Source organism: Lampetra planeri, chromosome 1 (assembly GCF_965212315.1).
Source record: "Lampetra planeri chromosome 1, kcLamPlan1.2.h2, whole genome shotgun sequence".
Classification (NCBI taxonomy): domain Eukaryota; kingdom Metazoa; phylum Chordata; class Hyperoartia; order Petromyzontiformes; family Petromyzontidae; genus Lampetra; species Lampetra planeri.
Genome location: NC_136107.1, coordinates 32,213,725 through 32,228,105, shown reverse-complemented (window position 1 = coordinate 32,228,105; position 14,381 = coordinate 32,213,725). Strand labels below are relative to the sequence as shown.

The following is a 14,381-nucleotide window of genomic DNA, read 5'->3' as shown; positions in this document are numbered from 1 at the left end:
CAAAAATGCCCCCCAAAGATGACAGCAGCTGTTGCAACTATGAGACTAATTTGTCTACTTTCATGACTTTTCACTGCCCACCCACTCGTAAAATGGCCACCTGTTTCCATGAGGATCTCTCTCTCATCTTCAGTCAAGAGTTCCGTCTGCCCAGTCCTTTGAAAATACTTACGGCCCAACAATCAATACATTCTTGTGATCCTTAACAATTTGTCTCGTCAGCTTTAAGGGCACCCTGTACTTTGTGTGTTTACTGAAATTGTGCTGTAGGTGCTGTGACATGACGTGACGTGTCCGATGATAGCTCTCCTCAGAGCAGTGGATAGTGACTCCGTTTTTAGAAAAAAGGATCGTGGAAGGAGATGTCACAGAATTACTTCCAAGATCATTTCCACATTCGGAGCTCGCACTTTCACGTGCACAAGTGCTTTAGAACACTGGTTGTCGTGTGGCAGTCAAACTAATATTTGTTTAAGCTGGAAATGTTTGCCCAATTGACAAAACAAATCTACCATGATGGCCGTTATCCTGCAGTCATTGGTGAACAGGCTGACACACCAACTTCCCCCATACTTCAGAACCTGGATTGTATGTATGTACATTTAACTTATTTTGCACCCTATGTAGTCAACCGTGCTAATATGAGGTGCGAGGGAAGGACAACAAACTAAACACAAAAAAGCAGCTGTAAAGAAATTAGTTTACAATAGAGATTGAAAAGTGCTTAATCACAAGCGACGAAACCTGGATTCAAACCCAGGTTTCTCAGTTCCTCTGACGCCTGGGCTATCCCTATGGCACATTTGCTTCACAACACAGAACAACGTCGAGCATGACTCGCTGGAGACAGAGCGAGTCATATGGGAGAAGGTCGGATATGTGAATAATTACAGAAAACGACAGTATCACCATGCACGTACACGGTACTAGGTGTGGGTGGTTAATTGATTGGGGCGTACACGTGATGGCCTGGTATGTGACGTGTTATCACATGCAGAGATGCGCACGTACACGCGAGATCAAGACACCTGCAATGTACACAATCTGCTGATATTTTGGAGGCTAAGCAGACTTGGGCCCGAGTCTTGTTTGGATGTGCAGGGTGGCACATGCAGCTGCAGTACTACGCGGCGAGCAGCAGTGAGCAGTGCAGCAAAATCCATCGTTGTCCTATACTTCTATGGTCCCATGTGTGAGTGCCCACTGCTAACCAGCACACATGAGTACAGTACGGTCAAATGATCCTCGCGGCGTGGGCATGCCCTCATTCAGCACGGGAGGGATGTATGAAAACGTGGTTGGTTAATAACAGCTCAGATGACTCTGTGTCATGTGAGCTGTTGTTAATCCAGCCTTACGCATCCGCAGTGGTGGAGTGGTATCATGGAATATTGTGATTCTTTCAAACCCGGGTTCGATTCCGGGGCGGTACAGATGTATTAATTATGATTGCTGCTACTACTATTAACCAATGTCTGAACACCCACCCCAGTATCGTATATAACACTAACCCAGTCCATGTCTAACATGAACCCTGACTCTAACTATATCGCTAGCACGAATAACTATACGATTACTGAAACAAAGCCTGTCTCTGACATTGTTGTTACAGGAGTATCAGCCATTGTGTGGACGAGTGTTATGGTTGTAGAGCTAGAAACAGGGTTATTGTAAGGGGTAAAGTTAGGATTACAGCTAGCTATATGGTTAGTGTTAGCTGTAAGGTGAGTGTAAGAACTACGCATATGGTTCGCGTTCGAGCTAATTTAGAGTTTGTGTTAGGGGTAAGGTTAGAGTTAGGGCGACAGCTACATATAGGGTTAGTGTTAGCGTTAATGATAGCTATGAGATTGTTGTTAGCTTTAGAGTTTAGTACTAAACATAAACCACAACCATATGGATGTACCGAATCCTATCTTAGAGTTTGAGCAGTCACAACACCAACATTAACGCAGCCTTAACCCTAACCCAGCCTCACCTCCACCACTCCGCTTCACCCCAAGGATAAACCTAAAAACCGGCGGACAAACCCAACAGTCTCAAAACCAAAACCCGTGGGATGAACAGTATGCATTCGCAATAGTCTGCCCTGATCACGCGGTGGGAATTCCACATTCCTATGGCGGGGAGCCAGTCTCCGTCCGCAGGATAAACCGACTCAAACTTCACCGCGTACCAGGCGTGTCCCGCCCGAGTGCCAAAGAAACCTGGGCAGAGGTGACGAGTGGTGGCGTGAAACATCAGCAGAGGAAGAACTTACGGGGGTTCCAAGCAAGCTCAAGGTGGGGGAGGCTTCTTACTCATAGAAACAGAGCCCCCCCCCCCCCATCAAACACATTCTTACATTCAAATCCTAATACTGTACACTTCATTCAGACGCTGTCTTTCCGACATACCTGTTCTTCACCTGAGGACGGCTGCTTGCGTTGTGGCCGAAACGTCGTGATAATTATTTTATTATGTTTTATTTTTATTATTTTATTATTTCCCTTCTACGTGACTTTACCGAAAGAACCAAGAAGATGAATCCCTGCAGTCACGAAAGCTTTAAATCGAAACTTATGTAAATAATTAACCGTTTAAAAAAGCCAATATCTGCCTCGTCTCTCGTATCGCATCTATCTCCATCCATCTCTGGGGGGTGGGGAGAGGAGTTGTCGATTCGGAAAACTCACCGACTGCGCGTTCTGTACGAGCCGTCTCACGGTCTCCTTCACGTTGGCCGCGCCTTCCCCGGGCGGCTGCGTGTAAACGGTGGCTCTGGTCACCCCCCTATAGCCCTGCGCGTCCGGCCAGCCAATGTCCAGAGTGGCCGGTGGCTCATCGTCCGACTGGTCCGGCCAGTAGGTGAGCGAGCTGTCACCGTCGGTCGAGGCTGTGCTCTCAGTCTCGGCGGCGGTGGCTGGGTCAGCGTCCACTCCGGCATCGGCGCTTCGGGCAGCCGTCGAATCTCGACCCCGCTGTTCTCTGCTCGAGTTGTTCACCCGGTCGATCTCCTCTCGGGACAGGAACGGTTTGATGCTGAACTTCTCCAAGGCGGCCTCGTATGTCTCGGTTCCGCCGTCGATGAGACCTTCGAGAGCGATTCGCTGCTCCTCGCTGTAGAAGTATTCTGGCTTCGACTCGCTGGCAATCCAGTTGACGTTGTGGTCAGCCAAACACATCTCCTGCGAGAGAGCCATGTTGGCGAGCCAGCCGCAGCAGCGGAGATCCTGAAGTCCTAACAAGCGTGTCTATGTTTGTATACGTATGTACTGTGTACTTGTGTGTGTTGTTGTTGTTGTTGTGCTGTGTATCTCCTATACCTGCGCGCGTGTGTGTGTGTCTTTGTGTTGGCTGTACGTGGCTGTGACGTGTGTTCTGTGCCGGTGAGAGAGAGAGAGGAAGGGGGGTGGGTGCGCTGCTGGTGGTGGTGGTGGTGGGAAGGAGCAAATGCCGCCTCTTGTGGGCGTGGCTTTCCTCTGAGAGCACCTGAACTGAACACCTGAGCGAAACGCAGCGGAGAGTTTGTGTGTTTGAAGTGTGTGTGAGCTCTGTGTGTGTGACGTCTGTGTGTGTGTGATCTTCGCCTGTGTGTGTGTGACGTCTGTGTGATCTGTATGTGAGAGATCTTCGTGTGTGTGGTCGCTTTGTGTCCTGTGTGTGATCTCTGTGCATGTGTGTGTTGTGTATGTCGGTGTGGGGAGCGGTAGTGTAGCGGTTAGCGCGCTGCGTTACGAACCCAGCGACCCGGGTTCGATTCCCGCTCATGACCAACACCGGTGACGATTATCTGAACCGGCCCTGGGCCGACTCAGCCTCAAATGAACATCGCCACCGGGGAGACAAAGGCGGTCGGGCGTAGTGCTGGCCACCCACCCCCTCGTGTACCATTCCGCCTTCATAGGTGCTCGCTAACATCACTTTCCCCAGCAGTCTGTTAAGACCACACGGGGAATCTTTGTCGTTTACGTTGAAGGCTATACGGGAATCCTCGTGAATGTGTGCGTGACAACTGACTGAGACGCTTAACCATGCGGTCAATTCACCCGTAACACCTGGGGACTGTCCCGTCCGCGGCCTCAAAGTGTGCACAGCCTGGAGCGAGCGCCGACAGGTGACGACTTCGGCATTCTGTGGCGAATGGCGATTGTTGTTGTTGTGCGTGCGGGAGGAGCGGGTCGCCCTGTGTCGTGGTTTAGCGCGCTGAGCTGCGAACACGGCGACCCGAGTTCGACTCCCGCCCACGGCCAACACCAGTGACGCAGAGCCTGAACCGGTCCCTCGGGTCGACTCAGCCTCAAATGAGCACCTGGAAACATCGCCATGAGGGAGACAAAGGCGGTCGGGAACTTGAAGTTATACGGGGGATCTATGACTTGGGGGGAGAGCGGTGGTGCAGTGGGTTAGTACATTGTGATTTCAACCTGGCAACCTGATATATATGTGTGTGTGAAGCCCTGGTTGGTCTCCCCGTTGTGTGTGTTTTGTACTTACGTGGCGTGTCTGCGTACGTGTGCTAATTTGCGTGTGTGTGTAAGGGTGTGTTAGTTTACATCATATCACGCAGGGATATTGGTAAAGAGTTGTCAGCCCCATTACTCCTGCTGTTAACATTGGCAGGCAGTATTGCCAACACATTGAATAGAGACCAGGATAGCCTCGTTTGCAATAAAAAACACATCAACGGAGATAGTCACGCAATGTCGACTTGATAAAATACGATGGGCCTGCACAGCCTTTTAGAGAGTTTGAGTGAATTCTGTTAGTGAGCACCTAGTAAGGCCAGCGACCCTGGCTGCCTTTGTCTCCCCAGTGCTGGGTTTTACTGTTCATGTTTACACACTGCTCGGGACAGGTTCTGAAACCATGTTGACAGTGTCTCTGGAAATCAGCACTCTCACCGTCTCACCAGCAACACTCTCACACAAACTCACACGTCTACCACTATCGTCGTCGTAAAAAAAATGGCCCAAGGCTTGTTTACCATTGCCTTTCCTTAGTAACGCAATAGCAGAAGAGCTTTAGATCTGGGAATGTTGGCAGAGAAGATTAATTGGTTTCTGCGAGTGGTTTTGCTGTTTCGACCCTTCTGGGCTCGAGGTAAGGGAGTGGTTCAGGACAGCTTCTAATGCATGAACTAAACTATTTTTTCTTTTACCAGGTAAGGCCGACTGAGCTTTATAGCTCTTAGTCACGAAGTCACCTGGCCACAAATGAAAGCTCAACGAAGTGGCTTGTTACGTGGAAATTTAAAGCAGCTAAATACTCTAAAGTCACGTTTCTAAATGTGGAGGGGAAAACTGTGGGACCTGGAAAAAAATCCACACAACAACGGCGAGGGAGACACGCAAACTCCAAATATACAGGCGTCATGATCGGGATCGGGATCGAACCCACGACCTCATGCATACCAGGCGAGGTAGTTGGCAGGAGAAGTGGGCCGGAAGGTGCCTGCCTTGTTCGCTGTGTGTTGCTGTTTGTGTGTGCGTCGTGTGTCGTGTGGTTACTGTATTTACATTTGAGAATAACGAGGGAGTGCCAGCCAAGGGAGAGAAAGCGTCTGAGAGGTCGCCCGCGGCGGAGATGGAGCGATGAGATCAGTCCGTGTATTTTAGGTGGATTGTTAAAGATGACCGCAGTTTGGAGAGACCTTTAGAATTCAAGTGAAGTCAAATAAGAGTTTGTATTTAGTTCAACGAGGTGGGTACTGACGAGACCAGGATAGTCTCATTGACCCCAGGTCGCCAAAATCGATATCACGCCATGAGACCCGGGTGTGCAATTATAACTTTTGCAGTTAGCAGTGTACCACCCCGTGTGCTGGGCGAGGGCTACTTCATAAGATCCCTTCACGTGATCTTTATCCACACGCTCGAGAGGGTGTTTCCCCATACGCTCCACTTTTGAACCCACGCCTCAGCCTTGGAGGCTCAGTGCTCTGAATTCTGAGGCCTGTGGCTACCTCACCATGCGTCTGTGAATTCACGGAGGCACGGCAGGGCCTTGGGGGGAGTGGTATTGTAGTGTTTTACCTGGAGACAACAATATGCATATACAGTAGACTCTCGATTATTCCGCTAATGACGGGAAAGGTGGCCACGGATAATTCAAACTTGCGGATGATCCAAAAATTCTCATTTTTTGCGGATCTCTATGCCAAAAAACACTAATATTGGTATAAATGATGTTTAAGTTAAGGAAATTGACTTGTTGATGAATCAAACAAAAAATTGTCGTAAAGAATCGACCGATCGATGCGCGTGCTCAGTGATGTAATTTTCCTGCCCCTGCGCAGAAGACTCGGCTCACCAAGTGGGCAGACGCAGAGCCACGTCAATCAACATCAAACTCCGCCCACTATTGACCTGCAAACTACTGTACTGTAGAGGTGATCACGTGGATTTCGGATTAACCGGAGCACTTATTTCTTCGGTTTCAGCACGTGACTAAAATACATATTTCCAAGAATAGCAATGTGTCACTGTTTTTAGATTGCTAACTATGGGCTTTAGGGAACATCCACGAGTTATTTATTTATTTTAAAATCTCAGGTACATATATAGTATAAAGTATATCCTGTATAAAATATATATAAATAGCAACGTTTATACAGCAAATGTATCAACGCCTCTGGGTGACCTCGACTCAGCGTCCCAGCCACGATGCACGGACGCGGCCGATGGTAACATCACGTGCGTTTGTCCTGAGTGTCCACAAGTTCGACTCAGCACCTACACGTGTCACCATCAGCACTGGGCGAGACGGTCGTTTAGAACCACATTCAGCCTGAAGAGTGCGGTGTGCTTCCGCAACTGGCCTCAAAAATGGGCAACCATTCATGTGGGATGTCACAATCACGCTCCCGTGTCTATTTTAGACAATCCTCCCCCATGTAGAGGGCGTCGCGATGCGTGCAGTTGTCGCCGCATTGCAGCCTCGTCCTGACACTTCACTTGGCGTCTTCACTCCCTCATGGACAGTAGCAGCAGCAACACATCACGGCAGCTCGCTGCTCTTCTTCCGATCGCAGCGGGAGTTTGCAAGGGCGCCCCGATCTTCGTTCCCGTGATGTACAATTCACGTCTGGGCCTCAAAAATGCACTGGGGAAAGTAATGTTCACTACTAGCGTGGTCGTGCCCGCTCGCCGGAGGGAGATCCATGAGAGCCAATCTCGAGGCGACTTCGGGCTACTCCTCCACCCTGGCTGACTTTCTCGTCGGATGAATAGTAACATTTATTTATTTATTCTGGATCAATCCGATATTCTCCAAGAGGTGGGAGAGGTCGGAGTCCAGACACTTCACCCCACCACACGCGACCTGCCGACTGGCAGTGGTGTTAGGGGCCGTCCATAAATGACGTCACGCACCTGGGGGGGGTCAGACATTTGTGACGATGTGTGACGAGGGGGGAGGGTGAGAAATGTGACGTCACATCAAAATGCGCAACTTTAAATATAGACAACAAGTTCTACTTAATTAAATAGACTTTTTAATTAATATTTTCTCATACAACATCAGAGTGCAGCGCCACACTACAATGACAATAGTTTAAAGCAATTTGAAGCATATTTTTTTTGGGGGGGGGGGCAGAGCTTTGTGACGTCATATTTGAGGGGGGGTCTGACTTTTTGTGACGCCGTGTGACGAGGAGGGGGGGGGGGTCAAAAATCGTCCAAAATGTGACGTCATTTATGGACAGCCCCTCAATACGAATTTAGGATAATTAACGTCCCTATACAAATATCAACATTCGGCGCATGGCCCTCGACTCGCGTCGATGATCGCGTGGCATACTTCACATCTGAGAGAGTATCGACATCTCGAGGTGCGGTGATGATGCGACGCGTTTCCCGATGCTGCTTTGTTGTGCGGCCCCTGTCGCCGGCTACGCGACACCGAAGGCAAAGACACACGACACGTGTTTACTGCAGTCATGGCAACGGTGGCGATGGGCACGTGTGGTGATGATGACGATGATGGGGCGGTAGAGGCGATGGAGTTGATGGTGCGGGCGGGCGGGCGGGCGGAGGGGGGGGAGACGATGGGATGGTCGTGATGACGCAAAATGTTTCGATCAGAACCCTCGGGGCAAGGAAAGGCATCGTCAGACCGGTCTGGTTTCAGATGCTCACGCATGGATATTCGTTAAACACCACACACACGCACGCACATCTACACACAGTTACCCACATAGCAACAACATCCGACATTCGCCACTCAGTTGCGGCGACGTCACCACGGTGATTCTGGTGCCAGGCTTGGTGCACATCAAAGTGGAAGTGAAGTGTTGACGGCTTGAATACACGTTGCCATGAGACCCAGACTCGCGTGTTATGGGTTAACTGACTGAGATAACCGAGGAATCCACCATCTGTGCACCCCCACCCCACACCCCCCACGTGCGAGCTTGTTGCGTTTCATCCGCCCGGCACTCTGCTCCATTGTTGCTAGAGGGGAGTTGCTTCCAACTGCCCAGAAGCGTCCTTCAAGAGCCTCCTCCTCCACATACGCCGATGTTGACATCGCTGCTACCACTCGTGAACAAGTCCACTCGCCCCCAAAGTCCTCCTCTACCACATCCGCTCATTTCTCCTCTTGGCCGTGCCGCGCCCTTTTAGAACCCCTCTTTTCGTACAAATATGCGTGGCTGGGCACGCGAGCTGCATGACTCAGATATGGCATCTTCGCCTGCCAGAGGGGCTTCACCGATGGGACTGCGTGCAGATCGCTCAAGCATCTGCGAGCTTACACGATCCAGCCTGGTTTAAGACGGTGTCGAAGCCAGACAGTGGGCACGAACACACTTAACGTCTTCTTGGTTCTTTCGGTAAAGTCACGTAGAAGGGAAGTAATAAAATAATAAAAATAAAACATAATAAAACAATTCTCACGACGTTTCGGCTACAACGCAAGCAGCCGTCTTCAGGTGAAGAATTCTTCACCTGAAGACGGCTCACTGCCCATATAGGGCATCTCCACCACCCTCTTCTCTCCAACCACCCCCATCACTCACGGAGAGTTGGGGGAGGAGGTGGACGCGGTGTCCATTGATGTGGAGTGTCCGGTAGGCGTTTTGTTTTGGTGGGCGGTTACCAAGTCCCCACCTCATCGTGGCACCTCCAGAATCAACAGTCCTCTTACACTGTCTAGCAAAGACAAAGATCCCCCGCGTAGCCTTAACGAACTGCAGGGGCAAGTGCTGTTAGCGAGCACCTATGAAGGCCGGCACGGCACACGAGGGGGTGGGTGGCCAGCACCACGCCGAGGCCACCTTTGTCTCCCCAGTGGCGATGTTTACACACCGCACCAGGTACTCATTTGAGGCTGAGTCAACCTAGGGGAGGCCCAGGACGGTTCAAATAATTGCCGCTGGTGTTGGCCGTGAGCGGGAATCGAACCCGGGTGGCCGGGTTCGCAGCGCGAACCGCTACACGACCGCTCCCCACTGTCTCAAAGATACAGACAAAGCTCCCCCGTATAGCCTCAGCAGACTGTTGGGGCCAGTGCTGTTAGCGAGCACCCACTCTCTCACACACACAAAGACCGACGCACACGCAAGGAAGACACGCGCACTTTTGAAACATCCACACACGACGCTGCCACGTTCTTGCCCTGTAGACTGGTGGGGAAAGTGATGACGCACGGGGGTGCATCGAACTCGAGGTAGGCTTCAGGGCAGTTCAGACATCAACGGCCGCTGATGTTCGCCGGGAATCGAACTCGGGTGGCCGGGCTTGTAGTTAAGTGCGCTAACCCCACTGTGAACGCCGCTCCTCGGACAACAAGAAAAAAAAACATTTACGCCGATGAACACGTCACAGTCTCGTTTATCCACTCAAGCCCGCTATTGTTCTATTGTTCACGGCGTTCTGTTCTTCGACGCTTTGGCCATTGAGTCGAGCCGCTCCGGTTTCCTTAATATAATTGCAGCAGAGCGAGCGTGAACAACAGACTCATTTGTGAGAATAATCGCTGTGGTTGTTAGAGGCGATTACAATAAGCGCACGCCAATCCCCTGCCAGCATGCAGGATTCTGCCGTGGTAGTCCAGAGGTCATCGGCTCGACTCGATCTCTCAGCGCGGCAGTTAACAGAACAGGCCAGTTGGTCAAATCTCGCCATATCTGTCTGTCCACCCAGTAGTATACATGGGTACAGCATAGTTACTCGATCGGCAGTTCTCGTGTGTTGGGTTAACATGTGTGGGTACTCCCAACTCTTCGAAGACGTCCGGCCAGTGTGGAAGAGTAGGCCAAGTCCCCTCTATGTGTGAGATCTCTCGAGCTTGCTCTAGTGGAGACCCTTCCACTAACAGTGGCGTGAACAATACATTGGATGGCTGCATCTTTCCCTCTTCACGTTTCTGACATAATACGGCCAATATATTTGTCTTGACCCAGGCGATGGGGAACTTTCCTCACTTGGGGCCAAAGATGAGCACCGCCCAAAGCAATTTTGAGCAGGAAACACTTCCAATTAGTGTTAGTTTAAATGTATATATGCTGTGGGATATTTCTGCCTAAATTCCAATTGTGCCATCGACGTTGTGACTTGAGGAGATGAGTTCATTCGGCAATCTCAGAAGACCAGCGCGACCTCCACGTGGCGGGGAACGGCTACTGGCGATATTATTGTTACCGCAATTCCCCCGACAGACATTGCAAGGTATATTAACCCATTCGCTACACTCTGCACTTATGTAAGAAAGCCGCATACAGATATCCTCAAAATCATGTTTGCATCTTAAGAGGCGCGATTGTTGTACACCGACCTGTGATCTGTGTTCAATCTCACAACACACACACTATCATCATGAGCGCCGGTCTCCACAACGACACGAACTATTTGCTTATGTTATGTATTATAAACATAAAATTTCGCGTCGAACTAGGACGAATGTATTCAAGAGAGGGCCTCTCGTCGCTTACACCTTTTTTTCTGGAATACTTTGCAGTTTTTTCCTGGATTTTTCTGTTCGCGCATAGTCACTTTAAGATGTTTTCTTGTTCATGTGTTTCTTTTTGTTTGTTGCGGTTGCACCCGATTCAAGAGCCGAATGGCTCACAGGGCTATACAAAATAAATGATACTGAAACTGAAAACTTCACCAGCACTGGTGACAAGCGAGCCTGGCTCTGCTGATGAGACACCTGCGTGTCGAAACCGGTTCAGCGTTCGCTTGTCTTGTGGTCAGCGATGCTGACATTCGGTATCGTGCTCCCAGAAGGCCGTGAAGCCGTTGTGCTGCGTAATGAAACGAACTCTAATGCTGGTTGTTGTGTGGAGATGAATGTGCACGGGACGTGTCGTTTGTTTACCCAGCGTTGGATCTGTCTTGAAACTTTATAGGGTGAAGACGCCCTCTTGTGGGACCGGACAGATACAACACGCGTCACGCTGCCGAGCAGCTAATACGTGCGGGACTGCAGCCCTTGTCGCAATCCGTTGAAGCACGAAGGCCTCCCCACGCCATATCGGTGATGGGGGTCGTTTGGCCATACTTCACCACATTGTTCAGTGTGGGTTGGTGAGGGGCGGGGCAGGGGCAGGGGGGGGAGACGAGGACTTATATAACTCGCAACTAATGTTAGCCGTGGCCCTTCAGTGGCATGCAGATGGCTGGGTTCGCAGCCGCAGTTATTGCTTCAACTAATTAGACCGCTATAATCCCCACGACCATGCGCTCGATTCCCAGCTATGGTTACTATCAGTGGCAAGTGCTATATGAAAATGCCCTGGACCTCCCGTAGGTCGGCTCAGCCTTAAATGAATGAGTGCCTCGTACGGTGTGGAAACGTTGAACATTCCCTTTGTCAAGATATCTCCTCCGGAGAGTCATCCAACGGCATGCTGGGTTAGTTCCATCAACGAGTCTTTTGCGTACGGCAGGAAACTGGAATTCCACTCGAAAGCTCTGCACGTACAGAAGCAACGACCCCGTTGTTATACCGCCATCACTTAGCCACTTGGCAGCAAACCTCACAAGGTGGGCAAAGGCAGCGCGCACCAGGAATGCTGTTGGCAGCAGCACAACGCGTGCCGTGCCGTGGCTCGCTCTTAGCGCTTGTCTCCCAAGTCTACATTTAAAGGATGAACGGACTGGATATTTCTATCGCGCGTGTGCCTACGGTCGCGTAGTTTGCGGCTGACGGAAATGTCCATCAGCCGCTCAAAAATAAAACTTGTCTAACGTCATATATCGGTGGTTAGATAACGAGGGCGGAGCAGAAATTACCCCACACCTTCAACGTAAATACACCCACGCGGTCATTATACCATCAGCTTGACTATTTGGGTCACGGTGCGGTGGGGTTGCGTATTATGCGCAGTTTTGCAGTAACGTTTCATAACTTGTTATATGAATTCGTTTTCATGCAACGCGTATTTAGTTTGTTTTGCCTACGGCCTTCTTCGCGAGGCTGATGTCGGTGGAGAGGGACAGCTGTGATTTGATGTTGACCCAGCGAATTGCGTTAAGATTAGCGGAGTGCATCATCATGGCTATGAGGATGCTTCCTTTCTAGTATTTGTGTCTTGTTCCGAACCATGCGTAATCTGGCCAATCTTGTCAGATCTCGGATGATATTAATACTGTACAATATTCATGTGTTTCATTATGGTCTTGTTTCAAATCCAGGTTTGTTTGCTTTTTCTCCGCAGAACTCTCCAGAATAACATTGTTACGGTTATGCCCTTAACCAGCGCCAGCAACCGTCAAGCCACGTGCATCTGAGCCCTTACACACGATTGTGCCACGCACGTCACACACATTGTGGGCAAGTGAATCCGCAAACATTTTTATTGAGAAAACCAACGTAGAATGTCTCAGACGCGAATAGTACACCGTGATGAATGAGAAAGCTTGACATTCGAAAGCCTCTCCAGATTATACTTGGCCTCATCTTGCACGTTAGCCAGACCATCTTGACAGAGGTGGGAGTCGCCACATTTTACCCCACCATACGCGACCTGCTGGTGTGGTGAACCCGTTCATTAAACTGCCGCCGCCGGGAAAACGAATCGAACCGGCGACTTCAAGATTCAAAGCTCAGTGCGCCAAGCACTTCACCACGAAGGAATCTCTTTGCAGTCGTAGATAAGCCTGGGTCGTCAGGGGTCGGAAAGAAAAATAACAAGAGGAGGCAAAAAAAAAATCCTCAATAATTCAAGAGTCCCAATGTATGTGAATAAATGACGTCACGAAGCAGTCCTTAAAGAGCCTCATTCGGCTCTGGAGCCGCAGATTGGCCACCCCTGGTCTGCGTGAATCTGTGTTATGGGTGACGGAATCACTGGGCAATTCCATCAGGAATTGGGAAAAATCATCAGCCATGGTCTGTTCACTGCTGGATTAAGGTCATGGGGGTCACGTGACCACACTTCACCGGTGGGGGGCATAGAAGTACACCGTACAGTATTTACCACTTGCTGCCCACACCATCGCCCAATGACAACACGGTGGTTACCCATCCAAGCAGTATCCAAACTCAAGACGGATTCGCTCCCGAGATCTGACCGGGCAATGTAAATCTACTTAGAAAAAAACGAATCTCAAAAACGAGGATGCAATGATTGCTAAGAACTTTTGTTTATATACTGAATATATACACGGAAAGAGGAGCAATGTCCTATTTCGATTGAAAATCCGCAGCTAAATACTTTGTTTCCAGATTACGAGGTGCACCGGCCAAGGTGACAAGGTGGTTCAGAGGTCAGAGCGCTGAGCTGGCACCAGCGAGTTCCTGGGTTCGAATCCAAGACTACAGTTTGCGTGAAATCGGCACAGCCCATCATCGTCATTCCAAGATAATGTAATTGGCAATGACTTTGTAGGACGTCAAAAGTGGTTGTCCTAAGATGAGTAATGCTCCCCGTCGTAGGAATGTGGAATATCCACCACTGGATACTCACCACTCGGTACTCACCACTGGCTCCTGGCAACAGACATGAGCGCCGCCTAAGGGGCATTTGGGCAGGGACAGAGCCGGGTCACCTTTGTGCCACGGGTGACCCCTGGGGCAGCACCACAGACAGGCATCGTTTACAGTTCGTATGTATGTATGGTGAACTTCTTTCGCACCGTACGTAGTCAACCGCGCTAATCGGAGGTGCGGGGAGAAGGACAAGTTCAGTGGTGACCATGGATGTGTTTTATTTGTTCAAATCTATATTAGTATTATTATTATTACTAAGCTTGTTTACCCAGGAAAGGTGAATTGAGTCTTGTGACGCTTTTTAAGGAGGGATCCCGACAGGTTTTTCAATGAGCGATGATTTAATTGGGATGTACCGCATGTTGCGCCGGAGTAATTTAAGGGCGTTGCTTTCTTTCAATTTGGCGCTGTGAAGCATGCGGCGTTTTTTTGCTTTTGTTTAAGGATTTACACACCCGCAGTAT

General features: G+C 50.0%; 1 protein-coding gene across 1 annotated transcript in view; it reads right to left on the bottom strand.

Annotated features, from left to right (window-relative positions):
* The window catches only part of LOC144721305 (uncharacterized), a 40,299-nt gene extending 36,831 nt beyond the window's left edge, over positions 1-3,468 (bottom strand). Inside the window, exon 1 of the mRNA XM_078598828.1 lies at positions 2,676-3,468. Within this exon, the coding sequence (XP_078454954.1) occupies positions 2,676-3,182 (507 nt within the window). The 5' untranslated portion in view covers positions 3,183-3,468. The remainder of the gene's footprint in view (positions 1-2,675) is intronic.
* Positions 3,469-14,381: the final 10,913 nt, after the last annotated feature.